This window comes from Oenanthe melanoleuca, chromosome 17, assembly GCF_029582105.1.
Source record: "Oenanthe melanoleuca isolate GR-GAL-2019-014 chromosome 17, OMel1.0, whole genome shotgun sequence".
Classification (NCBI taxonomy): domain Eukaryota; kingdom Metazoa; phylum Chordata; class Aves; order Passeriformes; family Muscicapidae; genus Oenanthe; species Oenanthe melanoleuca.
The window spans coordinates 4632546-4649089 of NC_079350.1; the positions used below are offsets into that span (position 1 = coordinate 4632546).

Consider the following 16544-nt stretch of genomic DNA (forward strand, 5'->3'; position numbering starts at 1 on the left):
CAGTTCCCTGCAGCTGGGCTGGGGGTTTGCTCTGGTGCTGGTCAGCACAGGGAAACCACCCACTGAGCAGGGAAGGTGCCAGACCCAGCTCCAGTGCCAAGCACCCTGAACCTCCCCGGTGACACAGAGTTCAACCTGTTTTCTGCAACACAAATTCCTCACAAGGGCCACCCTGAGCAATGTGTGTTTTGGGAAATTCCTTGGCTTTTCTTCCAGTAATCACTCCAGGACGTGCTGCTGCTTCCCAAACAGAATTGCATTTACCCAGGAGAAAACACAGGCTCATCCTAATGACATTTCAGGGTGTTTTCACTCTTGCTGCTCCTGATCTGAGGGTTCAACTGCTCTGTCTGGATTTATGACAAGACAAGGTGATTTTATGATCAAAAATAACATTTGTGAGTAATTAAATCTTATGCTTTAGGGCATAAACCATAACCTGCCAGTGGCCAAGGTGGGACTCTAAGAGAGCTGGAAATACTCTCTGACAATTAATTTTCACTCTATTCATGGGCTGGGAGGGATCAGAGGGGTGAAACAACCGTAATTAATTTACAGCGATTATTCCCAACAGCTGGCAAGTGCCATAACTCACTGCAGAGAGGGCTGGAGCACAGGGAGGGATCAGGAGAAATACAAGGCTCCTCTTGTGCCAAAGAACCCCAGAAATCCCCTTCCCTGTGAGCCCAGGTGGAGGTCTGTGCCCTTCTCCAGGGATCTCCCTGGCCAGGACCACTCTTCTTGCACTGATTCCCCTGTCCCCAACTGAGCCATGGGCTTTTCCCCTACTGCACAGCTGTGACTTGAACCTGAAAACATCTCAGGAGCAGCTTTGGGATGCCTGTGAGCGTGCAAGGAGAGGTCCCTAATGGGGCCAGCACCACAGCATTGGACTGTGGAGACCCTGGGGAGTCTTCCTTCAAGATGCTATGTTTTCTACTTTTTTGGTTTTGTTGTTGTTTTTAAAATACCTCTTTGGTCGAGCTCGCTGTATTTTAGATAAGACAGAAGCTGTCTCATAAGGTGGAAGATGGAAAATGCAGTTTTCCCATGGGCTGCCTGAGTGGCTGCAGCCCAAGAGCCACTCGGGAATGCTCCAGCCAAGCCTTCATCTGCACATCCTCCAGGCACCTCTCCTCTTCCCTGTGACCCTCCAAAGGGATGCTTTGTGGGTAGCAAGGTTCTGGCAAGGCACCTGGGCATCAGTGAGGGGTTATTTCACAGCTTCACCTCTGCAGGGGATGGGATGGGATGGGATGGGATGGGATGGGATGGGATGGGATGGGATGGGATGGGATGGGATGGGATGGGATGGGATGGGATGGGATGGGATGGGATGGGATGGGATGGGATGGGATGGGATGGGATGGGATGGGATGGGATGGGATTTGAAGCTCAGGGAGAGCTCTTTTGCTCACCCATGTGTCCTTCCCCTGCCCCCTCCCTCCCCCAGCCATCTGCAAGGGGCTCTTATTAAGGCAGAGACAGCAAAAGGGGAGAAAACCGTCCTCGCTAACAAGCTGTTTGCTGTTTATGAGCAGGTAAAGGCAGAGCTGGAATGAATTATTAATAGGGTGGAAATGGGGTCCCTCCACAGATCTGCTGCTAATTCTGGCTCAGGCGAATGTCACACCCTCCATCTCCTCCCCGGCCGTGGTTTGGGGGATTGATTGCTCCTCCGCTTCCTTCCCCTTCCTGCCGGATCCGAGGCTGTCCGAGCACAAGGTCACCCCTGGCTGGGGTGTTAGGACAGGCTTTGCTGTGTGCAGGCTTTGGGAGAGCGTGAGTCAGCAGAACCGACCCTGCTGGCTCGGGGCGAGACACCAGGAGGGCTCAGCGAGACATTTTGCTGCTTTGCCTCTTCCCCTTGGCCTGAAGCAGAGACTCGTTCACCGAGCAGCCGCTCGTTCAAGGCTCTCGGGCTCCCCTGGGCCCGTCTCTCAGCCAGAGAAGAGATTCCAGCCCTACTCGTGGCTGCTCCCCTTCCCCCTCCAGCCTGCTCTGAATTCCAGAAGCATCTCGTTCGTATTTCATCCAGGCTCAGCACTGTGCCCTTCTCTCCCCCAGCCCTGGGGAGACATCACCGTGCCAGACAGGGTGGGCTGGTGGCAGGGCAGTGGCAGGTCCCCCGATGGGGAATTGGAGGCAGGGAGGGATTTCAGGAGCAGGTCTGGGCTTCTCTGGGCATTGAGGGCTCCACCTTTCTGAGCAATGAAATCCCCCAGGCACCTGCAGCAGGGCAAAGTAGTGGCTCCCTCACCCAACCCTGATGTGAGGCTCAAGGAAATCTCTGCTCTCATCCCACGCTGCCTCTGAAACTCTCCCTGTGCTCTGAACTGGTCTTCGCACCATAAATGACACAACCTCAGCCAAAGGGTGACATCCAGGCAGGAGAAGCATCCTCTGCACAAAGGGAGGACCCAGAGGCAGAAGCCCTTGTCACGCACGAGGGCTGACCCCAGTCACCTGTCCACCCTCGCTCCTGCACCGACACAAATCCCCTCACGCCCACTCTGGCTAAGCCAGGAGCAGAAAATCTGGTTACACGAGGAATTTCAGCCTCCAGCCTCAGGCCAGCCCAGCCCATGGGTGACCTCTCCAAGAAGTGCCCAAGCATGCTGTCTGCAGAGTGGCCTGGAAGCAGCACTGCCATTTCCAAAGCCCAGGGTGGCCTGGGTGGTGCTGGATGCCCTGCCCAGCACCCCGTCCCGAGAGGCGTCTGGAGCTGGTTTGGGGGCAGCACAGGGGTTAACGCCGCCCGGAAAATTCCACTCCTAAGCAGATAATCTCATCTGTGCTGGGGATACACACACATCACCCGCACAGCCCGGCCTCCCATGGAATCATTTTTGAGCAGCTCTTTCTTTGTGAACTGCTAATCCCCCGGTGAGCTGCTCTAACCCCAGCCCTCCTGCCACCCTGGGCTCACCTCCACCCCCACCTCCCAGCCAGGGCTGCACCCCCCAACCTCCCCCTTTGGCACTGGGGGCTGCAGGGTGACCTAAAGCCTGGGATCAGATAAACCAGACACCCCTCAGCTGGCAGCCGTGGGCACACGTTCAAAAACGCAGCAGATTAATCCCATTGACTGATTTTTAGCTTGTCCACAAACTCAGGCTTTCTGTACTGGGGACTTGCAAGCTTTGCTCTTCCCAGGGCACTTCCCTGAAGCTTGTTTACAAATTAAGCTGCTTGGATTCCGCCCCATCCCTTCCCTGGCAGATTATGAAGCCCTTGCATCTTGCTACAGAGATGTGTTTGTGTCCGCAGCCCCCAGCAGCAGGAGCACAGCAGCAGACCTGTGTGCAGGGCTGTGAGTGCATTATTGATTCAGGACTAAGAAAATGCTTAGGAAGTAGGAAAAGTGTCCTGCTCTCTAAAAGCTTGTGCGCCTTGTGAGCTCAATACGTGCAGCCTTTGCAGAGAGGCTCGCTACGCCGCTATTAATAATTTATTCTGTAAGAGAGGCCCTGATAGTTTGAATGGGGGAGGGCAGGATGCAGAGCCTGGGGGTGGGAAAGGGGAGGGAGTGGTGGCTCTGCTGTGCTCCTCAAATGGAGGTGCAGATGTTGCCCAGAGCCTCTGTGGAGGGGCGCAGCTGGGTGATGGATACCCCTGCACCCACGCCAGCCTCTGATCAGCCCCTTGTGTCTGGCTGCTGCATCAAGGGCTCTGCCTTTGCTGGTGTGTGCAAAGCATCTGGCTGCTTTGTGCTCTGCTTCAGGGGAGCAATTCAGCAGGTGCCTGTCAGAGGTTTGGATTGAGTTTTGTCAGCCCAAAACACGTCCTGGCTGTCCCTGAGACCCCGACAGTGATCCTCTCCTTAGGCAGGGCTCCCCAAACCTCCTGACTGGCAGCACTACAGAGCTGAAGCAGCTGACTCAGTCAGCAGATGGGGAGTTACAAACCCTTTGGCTGGAGTAGAAACCAGTTGAATCTGTGCTAATTCTCCCTTTGGGACATGGAAGTGTCAAGGCAGGACTGGACCCGGTGGTGGCAGCATCCCCGTGGAGCTGAGCACCAGGGCAGCACAGACCCACTGCTCTGGGGTGTGCAGCATCCTGGTGCAGGCTGGAATGGTGGCACTGAGCGTGGAGCTGAGGGAAGGCTGCTGCTCCTGAGAGCCTCCTGCAGGGGTGGGAGCCAGCAGGGATGAGCCCCAGCCCCGTGACTCTGCAGTACTGAGTTCCTGGGGCTGGAGCCTGCCTGGGGACAGCTGAGCAATGCAGAAATCCACCCCAGAGCCAAGAGGGGAGGTTCCCCTAAGCCTGGCCACGGGCAGCACTGAGCAGATGTGCAGAGGCACCAGTGCCAAACGCTGGAGCAAGGGCAGGGCAGGGCAGTGGAGCAGGGCAGGAGTGGGTCAGTGCTGCAATTGTCCCCTCTGGGATTGCTGGTGGCCCTGCCTGGAAGTGGGGGGACGAGTGGGAACCTCATGGGACACATCTGAGGCTGCAGGGGATGGCTCATCTACCTGAGCTGAAGGCTGGAAGCCCAAGTTGCTGTTTGCCAGGGCTTTGCAGGCAGTAGCTTCTCCCCAAAGATATCTCCAGAATGGTCACCCAGCAGAGCTGTGTGGTTTGGGGAGGAAAAATCCTCTTTGGTGTTTTCCAACACAGAAACCTGCACTCTGTGTTGAACTGCCTGAGGAACTGTCAGCTGAAGCTCCACGTCTCAAAAGGCTGATGGTAAAAGGGTGGTTTGGGTCTGAAACTAAGCTTAGAACTTGGGGAAAGCAGGGCGTGGTAGGAGAGCACTCCTTCCCACTCAAGCAGGATTTTCTGTGGGGAGAAATCCTTTTAAAGTTTATTGGAAAATCATTTCTATGCAGATATGCAGATTTTAAAATAAATAAATAGGAAGGATTTCCCTGAATACCTTTGGCTTCAAAAGCTGCCTATGGAAAGCTGTGGTACCTGGAGCTGCTGTAAGTGTAAGGGCTGCTGTAAAAACTGCTCTCCCAGCTCTGGCCACACTTCCCAGCAAGTCTTAGTCCATTCTCTTCTGTTTTTCCCATCTGGACACTGTTCCCTTTGAAGAGCTAAGCTTTTCTTAAAAGTAGTTTACTCTTCCTGAACACCTTCAAGGTAGGGGAAAACTTTCTGCTCACCGTACCAATTAAATCTACTTGACAGCTTCATTTTTATCACTGTGTCTTTTCCATCAGCAAGTGGAAATGATCCTTGTTAGGGGAGTAGCAGCATCCCACTTTACAACAAGATGAATCCCGAACTGGGCATTTAAGGAAATTGTTACAGGCTGTTGAGGGAAAATCCCGTTTGCTCAGCACTCTCTAATTTGAAGCTGAATTGTATTCTTTCATTTTTCTATGAAGTCTTTCCTTTTAAAACACCGAGATCCTGGTGCACTCTGAAGAAGCCTCAGTGGCAGGAGAAGAGCAGTGTGTAATGTGCTGAGCAGCTAATAATGCACAACCCAAGGGTCTGGCCCCAAGGGCAAGGAGCCACTGATGCTGACTTCAAACAGTGTCCTCTGCAGCAACCCTGATGCTGAGGAGTGATTAAGGGTGGGAACAGAACCAAAAGGCTCCAGCTCTTTGTCCCACACTCAAAAGCAGTGCCAGGATGGGTGCAAGGGATGGATTGGGAAACCTTCCTCTGGGTGGAAGTGGCAGCAAGTTGTCTTTTCCAGGCTTTCCTCAAAGGAAAGGGGAGCATTTTCCAGGTGTTAATTTAATGGGCTGGAGGCTTTGAGGGGGAAGAGGGGCTGTTAGCACTTTGCAGCTGTGGAAAGAAAATCGGGTTTTTCCATCCTGCCAGGGGTGTCACAGGTGATCTGACAGCAGAGAGTGAATTTTCTGTGCTGCTGAATTTTGGCATAAAGTGACCATCCCCAGGGTCATATGGGTTCCACAAGGAATGGCAAAGGGGAGTTTCAACTCCCTCTGCTACAGCCAAGGATGGGTTTGCAATCAGCAGTGGGTAGTGCTGATTTATTCAAGGAGGAGGGAGAATATCCGCTTTTCTTGGAAAGGATTTTCCATTGGACTTGTATACAGGCTCTGCTTAGCCCAAAGGATGTCCTTGAACCCTAGGGCAGTCAAAAGGCTGAGAGTACCTCGTGCTTTGCCCCCTGGTTCTACTCAAAACAAGGTAGAACTCTGGTGGGCTGGGAAAGGACTGTGGCTCTCTGCTCAGGGTACCAGAAGGGATGAATCCATCCTTTAACCACCAGAACATGCTACATCTTTAAAAATGCTTTTGGAAGAGCAGTGCTGAAGCAATTCTTTTTCCCTTCTTACTTTAAAATCTTTGGCTTTCCCTCCTTATTTTAAAAACTTTTGGCTTTTAATTATCCCTAAACCCACAATCCCTTGTTTGCACCTAAACAGGTGTATGAAGATATAGATGGGTAGGGTTGTATGAGATGGGCTAAAAATGCAGGGAAAAGGATTTCTTAGCCCAAATGTTTGTCTGCTTTTTCCAAATTTAGCACCCAGCCCGCAGGAGAAACAGTCCTTTAGTACAAGCCTTATAACCACATGTCATTCAGAAAAGTTTAGCTAAGAATTAAACCATCCAATTTGTCTGCATGTGTAATGAATAAATAAAGCCTTTTCCTTTCATGTGCCCGTGCCAAAGTCAACAAGCTCTATTAGCTGATGAAACAATGCTGACGCCAAATAAAAATACCCCTGACCCATCAATATGGGCTGAGAGCTCGGCCCTGCATCAAAGGGGGTTGTCAGAACAAGAAATACTGTCTCCACACTTCTGGGGGGGAAGAGCTCCCATTCCTGCAGCAAGGTGGGTTCCCTGTGCTCTCACTGAGATGTCAAGGAGCAGCAAAACCATCCCATAATGACCGCCTGGTATGGACACCTCTCCTTGTTTCTGCTGGAATTATTTGGAAACCCCTTGATCTGCAAGGAGCTGGGGCTGAGCTTTGGTGTTTGCTTGCTCCCCACTGCAAGCCCCATGTGTGAATTCCCCACAAAAGGAGTTTTTATCCTGTGTGCAAAACGCTGACACTTGAGAGTGAAACTCCCCAAGGTCCCTGCTCGGTATCAAAAAAGTGCTTCAGCATCTCAGAGCACCTCAACACCTGGGAGCAGCCTGGCAGCTGTGCCACCCTCCTCCTCCTGCTGCCCAGGAGGCTGGGAAGGTGAAGGAGCACATCTCCCCTCTGCCCCATGGGATGTGCAGCTTGGCCATTTCCCAGCTGTGCCTGCCCTGCAAACCCCTCTCCTTTGAAATCCAGTTCAGCTGCTCCGTGCCATGCCCTGCCTGTGATCTTTGAAGTCTCACCCCTCCCTCGACATCCTTGGTTTAAAAGATCTGTTCCCTATTAGTCTTCAGTCACACTTCCAGTTTCATTCAGGCTTTTGTTTACCTATTCATCTGTCTTCCTGCTCCCACCACTCCCCCTGCCCTGCCAGGAGGCAAAGTACAATTCATTTTTCAGGTGACCCTGCCAGGAAGGCATTGACATGAATAGGAACAGGTTCAGAACCTGTGGAAAAAGCAAAACCCTTGACTTTAATAAGCAGCAAAACGCTTCCCAATCAGAAGGAAGCAGCCAGATGTGACCAGAATTGCTCTAAAACACAGGGGATGGTTCTCCAAATAATTCCTGCCATCTCTTGAAGCCTCCTCGTGCAGAAGTCTTGTGAGCACTGCTGGAGCAGTGTGTGGTCCCTGGGCTGTGCAGGACACACTGGCAGTCTGACAAGGGCCTGACTGCCACCAGGACTCTGCTCCTCGCCTGCCCTGCACGGGGACATGGGGCAGCTCATTCTGTCTGCCTGCCTCGAGCATGGAGGGCTGTTTGTGTGTCTTTAGTTTTGATTGCAGCTGTCTGAGCAGGGCAGGAGCCCCGCTGGGCTGCGCTTAATTCTGAGCGAGCCGAGTTTAACTGCACGGACAGTCCCCTGCTGTTTTGAAAGACACCTAAGAAAGCAATACAGTCACCGAAAGAACTTCTCTGCTGGAAAGCCAGGCTCCTATGAGAACCCACCTGTTACAAGGAAATAATTAAAACCTGAAGAGGAAGGATAACAGGACACCAAAAGGCACCTGAGCAGGCTGGCAGCGAGGATTTGGTGCTGCTCGCCCTCCCCTCTCGCAGCCAGCCCGGGGCTCGGAGCTGTAACGATCCGTGGGCAGAGACATCGATTTTTGTCCAGCACTTCCTTGGTGCAGGGGGGGGCAGACTCCGCTCACATCCTCTGCGGGCTCGGCTCCCCCTCCCTGCACGTCGATAGGTGTCAAGGCACCGCCCAGCACCGGCGATGGAAGGACCATTTCGTGCTGATTCCACTTCCCACTGACCGTAAGGGGATGCTCAGCAGTAAGTGGCCACATGTCATTCTCGGTGACAGAGGCCGTGAAAATTTACCTTGATGGCCTCCCAGCCCACAGCACTCCTGTCCTAAGGCTGGATTGGAGCTGGATCTCTCCTGCAGCCCCCTCCTGCTCTGTGCTCTGAGTGCTGGGTGGGCTCCTTGCCCACCTCAGCAGGGCTGCTCTTCCCCTGCATCCTTTCTATAACTCTGTAGTCCTCTGGAGAGAATAGCACTGGTGTAAGATGGGGCAGAAAGCACCATGAATACAGTGGTATCTCACAAACCCATCCCAAAAAAAACCCTAAAAAACACCTTGCAATATATTATTCCTGTTCTTAGGTTGATTCTTCACCAGGGAATTGCTCAGGGACATTGCTGTGAGTGCTGGTTTCTGTTCTGGGAGGCGAGAGCCGGGCCAGCCTGGGGTGAGGCAAGGACAGGAAGGCAAATCCATGTTTTGCATTTGTGTAGCTCTCATTCACGGCTGTACACGGTGTTTGCAAGTGTTACAGCACATGGCAGGCGTACGCTACAAGGAAATACTGCTGGTGCCCAGAATAGAAAGATTTCAGCTCAGTATTGACTGAATCAAGAGATGCACAGAGCTGATTGCAGTTTGTGTCTTTTGCTTCCTTGGAGGTCAGTGGAGCTGAAGTCTGGAGCATCCTTAACCAGAGGGGGTTTGCAGAGAGCTGCAGTGGGTGTAGTGGGAAGCAGGCTGGTGTTCTCCTTTTAATCCTTCCACAGTCAGTCAGATAAATGGAAATACAGACTGACCCATCAATAGTTAACGGTTTTATTTGCAACCTTGGACTTAATCTTTCTTTTCAAACGATCTTTTAAAAGGAAAAGCTGCTACTTATCTGGAATTAGTGGAAATGTCTTCCCTGGTACTAATGAGAGCCCTTAGGCTGGAGGGAACTGGGTAACTACTGGCAGCATGTTCTGATGATCATAGATGTTTGGCATTCCTTGGTGTTGAAGGAGCATTTGTCTCTTGGGTTTTCAAGACATGCCCTGACTGGCTGGGCCCAGGGTATTTCTTTTGTGGCAAACTGAGGCATGGGGTAGCACTGGGAATAGAAAATGGGACTCCCTGCACTGGTTTAGAGGGAGAGCTCCCCTTCTCATTATAATAAAATAATAATATGCTCTTTTAGAAGACACTCCTTGTCCAGTGCTCAGCCCAGTGGAAACCCTGCCAGCATGGGCTGGGTTGGTGTCTGTCCCTTAAAAGTGTACCTGGACCACTCCTGGGGGACCTTTGGGAGGGGGCATTACTGTTTTGCTCTTTCCTTTGACCCCTGAACTCTTTAACAATGTAAAGCCTTGTGAATTATAAATCAAATGTTCCTGCTGAGCTTTGTGGTGCACGGAATGAAATGCGATGATTAATATTTAAGAGAAAATAAGTTAAAGATTTTAACTACAAGGGCAAATGTCTATCCACAGAGCTCTTTCAAGTGGAGGCTAGCAGAGAGGGAGAAACATATTTTCAGGGGCTTTAGTGAAATTTGTGGCTGTCAGACCAACTGCCAGAGCTGTGGGTGTGTAGGGGCCAAACTACCCCACTGCCCTGCCCTTCCCTCTGCCTCAAACTCAGACCATCTGCCCACATCCTATAAAATCCTAGCAGTGCTGGAGCAGCCCTTTGGGATGGGACTGGCAAGCACACCTCATGCTGCAGCAAGTAGAGGAGCAGCTCAAGTTATATGCATGCAGGGGCAGAGCTTTTCCAAAATCCAGACCTCACCCAGGGCTTGCTCAGCCCTCCCTGGCTCCTCCTCGCCCTCCCCTTGGCATGCCAGCCCCATCCCTGCTGCAGGGCTGGCACAGCACCGGGATGGGCAGGGTGCCTTCTCCCTGCTCTGCAGACTGAGCTCCAGGCAGTGGCCACCATGACCACCCTGACCCAGAGCATCCTTACAGTGGCACCTGGGCTGGACACTGCCTGCAGCCACCTGCAGAGCCTGTTGTAAGCCAGCAAACAAGGAGGGAAACACTTACATGGGTGCAGAACCTCTCCGGAGGGTCCCCACAGGTGATTCCTGCCGGGTCCACCCGCACGGTCACGTAATCCTTCATCCTCATGGCCTTGGGCTGGCAAGCATAAAACTCCCATGATGGGCCATCGTCCGTGGTCACCCAGGACTTGCAAATGTCATACTGTCCCATGGCCAGGGGGACGCAGTGCACGAGGAGAGCAGCCAGGTAGAGCATGGCAGCTGCGGCCAGGCGCGGGGTCCCTGGGGAGCGCGGTGCCGAGCGTCCCGGGGAAGGCGGCGGCTGGGCTAGGGGGGGCTCTCGGGATCAGCATGGAAACTCCTCATCTAAGAATGCTCCAGATCCACACAGCAACAGGGATGATCCCACTCTGCACGCTCTATCTGGATGTGGAAAGTTCCTCTCTCGGCACAGAAGCCAACTTTGCAATTCACTTGATTGGGAAAGTTTTGGCCAGAGTTGCTGATCAGTGGTCAAAAGTCTTCCTTAACCTCATTTTTCCCCCTTTTATTGTACGAAAGGTCTTCCAAATCAGCATGAAAATATCTAGAGGTGACTCCAGTCAATCAATACAAAGATCAAGTTCTGAGCTGCTGATGAAATTTGATAGGAGTAAATTGGAGAGGCCGTGAGATGGTGCTGGATCAGGTTTTCCTCAACCTTCTGGTCTGCTCCAAATGCGTCGCTGTGGAAAGTGCCTTAAACTGTGTCTGCCTTAATTATCGGGGTGTTTGAACATTAGCACATAAAATAAATAGAGCATCTGGTCATCAGTACAACTCTGACAAGAGAGACTGCTTGGAGCTAAAATTCCTTTTTCCCAAAGGAGGGTGGTGCCAGCGTGAGCAGGTCGGGTGCCCAGATCCGTGGTGGTCGCAGCAGGGGCTGGGTGGTCGCTGGGGTGACTGGGGCAGGGCTGGCCTTGGCTTCTCCTGCTGTGTCCTGTGGTGGTGGCGAGGATTCCTGTCCAATTCTGCCTTTTGGCAACAGAGCACCAAGTTCCCAAAGCCTTCAGCTGCAAGCCATGGGGCTACCTGAGACCTCTCTCTTTCATGGTCAGGGCAAAGGCAGAGCTCATCAGCTGGAGGGACCTGCAAGAAATTGGAAAGCAAATTAGGTGGGAGCAAGAAGGGACAGTTGGAGCAAGAAGAAGAGCAGGGGTCCCTCAGGAAGCAGAGCCCTCAGCTGGGCTTGCCAAGCCACCAGACAGGTTTTTGTAACAGGGAGATATACAACTTTAATAAAAAGCAATCCATAGTAAGATGCTTATGGCTTTTCTGCTGGCTGGGAGAAGAGAAAGAGTGCTGCCCAATTTAAGGTATCTGCTTTGCAACAGCAGCTGGACAACAGGAGCCCTAATGGGTCTCCAAATAATATCAAGAAGCAGCTATGGGTCATTAGAAGATGAGGAATATGCAGACAGGGTAGGGATAGACAGACAAATTGATAGTCCTAAAAAGATAAGCAAATAAATAAGACAGCTGGGGAGACAGATACATTGTCCAGCATCCCCACATATGATTTATCTGAACAATAACATTTAATAAAAAACAATTTAAAGTCCTAATAACATTTAGGTTCACCTAATACAAAGAGCAATGACCTTCCCAGTATTCATTTCAGGTTAGAACAACATTTCAGCAATTTTGTTGTCTTTCCAGTAGAGCTATAAAAATTGTAAGTAATTACAAAACAAAATTACAAAGAACCGAAGCGGGGAGGGGGAAAAGTCAAACCCTCTCTCAGTATTAGATTCAGGAGGGAGATCTCACCCGAGAAGGTGGGAGGCACACATCCAGGACAGAAATTTACCTTTGGATAATTCCCTTTCTATTTCTTTCCCCAACTTTTCTTTCACAATTGAGGCATATCTGTTTCAACAGCAGGCTTAGCATTTGCTTTCTCATGAAGCTCAGTTACTAAAGCTCAGAAACTCCAGGTTAACAGATGCATTGATCCGTGTTCGGGGGCTTCACACCGCTCTGCTACCATCTCCCTTTCCCCCCTTTTTGCTTGAAAGATTGCTGATTGAGATGAATGAGTTCAGAAAAGAGAAACTGTCTCTCATGCTTCACTGCCAGCTCTCCACGAAGAGCCTGTTATAGCTGCGTTGGACCTGAATAAACTCCCAGAAAAAGAATAGACTGGCTGCTATTTTTGTATTATGAGTAAATGTAGTAAAAATAATAAGCCAGTGTGACACAGTGTTTATAAGTCCTACTTACATCAGAGCTGTCTTTTCAGTTATAACAAGTCAGTTCCTAATTATTACATCAAACTGGTCACTGCCAAGTGCCTGATAACAGCACAGAGTGAGAGACTCCAGTACTGAGTAGAAAACAAGCAGGGTAGTTTTAATGAGGACTCCAGTGCTCTTAAGTTTATGGATCTATTTTCACAGCCTCAACAATTACATTTTGCACTTGAATGGCTGTCAGGGAAAAACCCAGGTAGAAAGGATCTATAATATCTATTAGTGTCTTGTTACGCTGGCTAAATGTCACAGATTCCCAGGGAAATGAAAATTTGCTGGAAAAAATGCATTTACTGTCAGTCCACCAGCCAGGCAAGCGAGTTTGGGGTGAAGTCTGTGGCTCAACACTCACTTAGCCAGTCCAGTCCCTTTGCAGAAATAGTTGGAGTGTTGCTCTGGAATGAGCCAACATACTGCAAACGGGGCAGAGAGGCTCCCCAAATGAAAGGTTTCACCCTGCTTGATTTGGTTTGGTTCTTACAAAATATATCTTCACCTGGTATTATTAAGAAACTGCAGTTCATGGGAACAAATAGAATCAATGCTCTTTGTTCTCTTTGAAGAGTTCTCAGCACTCACTGGGGACTGATAGCCGGAGTATTAAAAAACACAAAATTAGATTGTGTCTTGACTTAGCTGGCTCCGGTTTTTTTCTTATTATTGGATTAACACCCTATTGAAATAAAGGGACAACGCTGAGCAACAACTGAGCTGCTCTCGGATTAAGAGCAGAAAGTAAACTCAATGAAGGAGTTTTTAATTTTCTCTCAGAAGTGTTGCTCTCCCCACGAACTCCGCGCTCTCCCCCCGCGCTCAGGCAGCCGGAGTTGTTCTCCTCTTTCCCACGCTGCCCATCCCTTCCCCGAGCCCCGGACAGCGAATCTGGGGACACCCGCGGGGGGACGGGAGCCCGAACCCCGATAACGGGGCGACAACGCAAACCTGGAAATCCCACTCGCATCCCGCCGCTCTCCCTGATGGATTCGCGGTTCCCGGCAAAACCCGATGCCGCTCCCGCTCCGCCCCATCCTCCCCGGTTTCTTTTCCACTAAAGGACTTTCGGGGGGCTGCACGCACTGGGGAGGGGATCGGCGGGACGGGGGGAGCCGGCGCCTGGGCTGGGGGAGCCCCCCCGGCTTCCCAAACTCCGAAGTGGGAAAATAAACCCCATCCCGGCGGCGGGGAGACGGGGATGCTCCGGGGATGCTCCGGGGAGGGGGACAGAGAGCGGGACACCCCAGGAAAGCGTGGGAACAAGTTTGGAGGCGCGGGGGGAGCCGCAGCGATCGGGGCTGGGGCAGATGCCGGCGCTGGCCGCCCCCCCTCCGCCCCCGCTTTCCCCCCATCCCCGGCGCTGCGGGTCCTTACCGGGAGGGAGCTCTGCGGCGCGGGGCTCCCGGCGGAGCAGCGAACTTCGGGGCCGGGGGAACCCCCAAAACACACCCCCCAGCCCTGCCCTGCCCTGCCCTGCCCAGCCCAGCCCAGCCCAGCCCAGCTGGGCAGGCGCTGCGCCGCCGGCCCCCAAGGGCAGATGGCCGGGGGAGCTTTGTGCAATCCCGGCTCCCCTCGCAAGTTAATGCCGAGGCTGAAATCCCTTTTGCTCTCACTTTCAATCACAATCGGAGCTTTTATCTCCGTGCCTGATCCCGGCTGCGTAACTTCCTCTGTGCAGCTTTAGCACACACCATCCCACCGGCGGCAATGGGCTTCTTAAAGGTGCAGGAGGAAATGCAGGGGGGGAGGAGGAGGAGGGAGGGAAAAACCACCCGAGGAAGAGGAGGCAGCGAGCGGGAGCCTTCAGCCCCGGCGGCCCCGCGGCTCCCGGTGCAGCATCCGCGCCGTCCCGCTGCCCCCGGCTGGATAACGGCAGCCGGGAATGCCGCTCCTCGGGGCTTCTCGTTTATTTTTTTCCTTTAAGAGCTTAAAAAAAAAAAAAAAAAAAAAAAAAAAAATTAAAATCATGAGCTCATGTTTGCTCGAGAGAGGGGAAAAAAAAAATCTCAAGTCACGAGGGTTTCCCCACACGTGTAAGTCCTCGCTTGGTGTGCCCTGAATATTTTGGGGAGGCTTCTGCTGGCGAAGATGCTGTAAATGAGGCTGCGTGCGTGTGTGTTGGGGGAAGAGGGGGTGGTTGGAATTAATAGGATAAACAAAGCAGGAACTCGGAGATGGGGAAATCAGATGGCTGGGAAATGCTTGATACTGGTGGGAATGTGCTGTGAGATTTAACAGAAGCAGGTTTTGCTTTGGAAAGGTGGGGAATGAACATGCTGGACTGTGAGGTGTGACAGCACCTTCCAGCACGGGGCTGGAGAAGCAGCTGGGGTTGCTTAGGTCAACTCTGTTGTGTCCGTGCTGAGGGGCAGAGGAGGCTCAGCTGTGGACAAGGTGGATAAAACTGTGGCAGGTAAAAGTCCGAGTTTTCCCTGCATCAGGCAGCTGCTGAAGACAGAACTCCTGAGCAGCGACAGGTTTTTGACACGTGGATAAATGATAGTTCAGGAATAAATGACAGTTCGTTTATGGGGAGGAAATACAAAGTCACCACTGCCTCCTACGTATACAACCACCAAAAAATGACTGCTCCTCCCTAACTAAGAATTCAGTAATTTCTAAGCCAGAAAACGCATTGTCCATCTTGCACGTGGTTCGAACCTCACGCACTCAGTATTTTGTTATATAGTTTCTTTTGACCCATTGCCCTGAGGTCTCCGAGTGGCCTCTCCCATATAAGAGTCCCTGGAAAATACATGATTCATCCTGCAACCAGACAGAGGTGATTTAGAGTTCTTCTGGGAAACGTTTCCCATATTCTGGAGCATAAGTGAGATTTATGAAATGCTGGCATTGTGTCTTGACTCTGGCCCAGCCTAAACATGACGCTGATGCACTGGGTGGTCTTCACTGCAAGGATGTCTTTGATTCTGGCTCAGTTTCCACTCCAGGACACGGTCTGATACTTTCCACATGGTAACTTCTTCTGTAAACACTTATTTTACAACAACAGTGTAGCTTGAGAAGCACTGGCTGGGAATCCAGGGCTGGCTAATATTCCTGGATTTCACTTTGTGCCTTTAGGACTGCTCTGTAGTAATGACTCCCCTGGAAATTCCCCACGTCTCACTTATTACTTCTTTATTAGTTATTATGGTACAGTAACAGGATAAAAAGGAGTTGGTATTTCATTTTCATTCCCTCTAATAGCCACGGCAAAGACCAAGTGGTGTGCTGATTATTGACATCAGAGTTAAGTGATATGCACGCATCATTAGGTTTCAATTGGAAAGAATAACAGCACAGTGTGAGTCGTCACACTTCTAAACTCCGTGGCATTTAAGGAAAAACCAAAGTCGTTTTTCACAGCCCTGCAAGCTCAAAAGATCACAGGCTGGCAATAATACTTGTATAGACACAGGTAAAAGGCGCTGGCTGCAGGCAAAGCTCCGGAATTAACCCCCGGAGAGACCGGCAACAGCCGTGGGGCTTGTGCAGGGCTGCACGGAGATCAGGGCTTGAGGATGGGAATTCACCCAGCTCCTGGCAGGTCTGGCTGAAGGTGCTGATGCTGGGAAGGAGAGGGATTGTCTGTGGCACTCCCAGACCCTGAAGGAAGCGGCAAAGCAGCGGCAGCGCTGCTGTCACAGCCTGGAGGGGATGGGGAAGAGTTGGACTCATTGCTTTGTTTTAGACCATTTGCATTCTTTTGCCCAAGCTCGTTTTGCAAATGCTTAATGTTGGATGTTGTTTTCTCCTGGATGAAGTTTCTGTGGGGAGGGAAAATGGATGTGTTTTTCCTCGAGGGGACATCTCAGCTCCCTCCCTCGTGCCGAGCGCTGCCTCCTCACACGAGGAGAGCGCGGTTGAAAATCGATGGCTCTGCATGGAGATTTAATTATTCCAGCGTAGGCAGGGGTGGAGAATAAGGCCCTTAATATTTAATACAGCCTCTGCTCCCAGAGGGATCCCCAGGGCTCAGGGGCC

General features: G+C 51.6%; 1 protein-coding gene across 3 annotated transcripts in view; it reads right to left on the bottom strand.

Moving 5' to 3' along the window:
- NTNG2 (netrin G2) overlaps positions 1–14445 on the bottom strand; it is a 47889-nt gene extending 33444 nt beyond the window's left edge. The window contains exons 1-2 of one of the 3 annotated variants that reach the window (XM_056505366.1): positions 13932–14442; positions 10313–11400 (exon numbers count right to left, since the gene is read on the bottom strand). In XM_056505366.1, the coding sequence (XP_056361341.1) occupies positions 10313–10525 (213 nt within the window). In that variant the 5' untranslated portion in view covers positions 10526–11400; positions 13932–14442. Of the gene's footprint in view, positions 1–10312; positions 11401–13931 lie in introns of all 3 variants that reach the window. The other 2 variants (XM_056505368.1, XM_056505367.1) reach the window with 2 other exon arrangements.
- Between the last annotated feature and the right edge of the window lie 2099 nt (positions 14446–16544).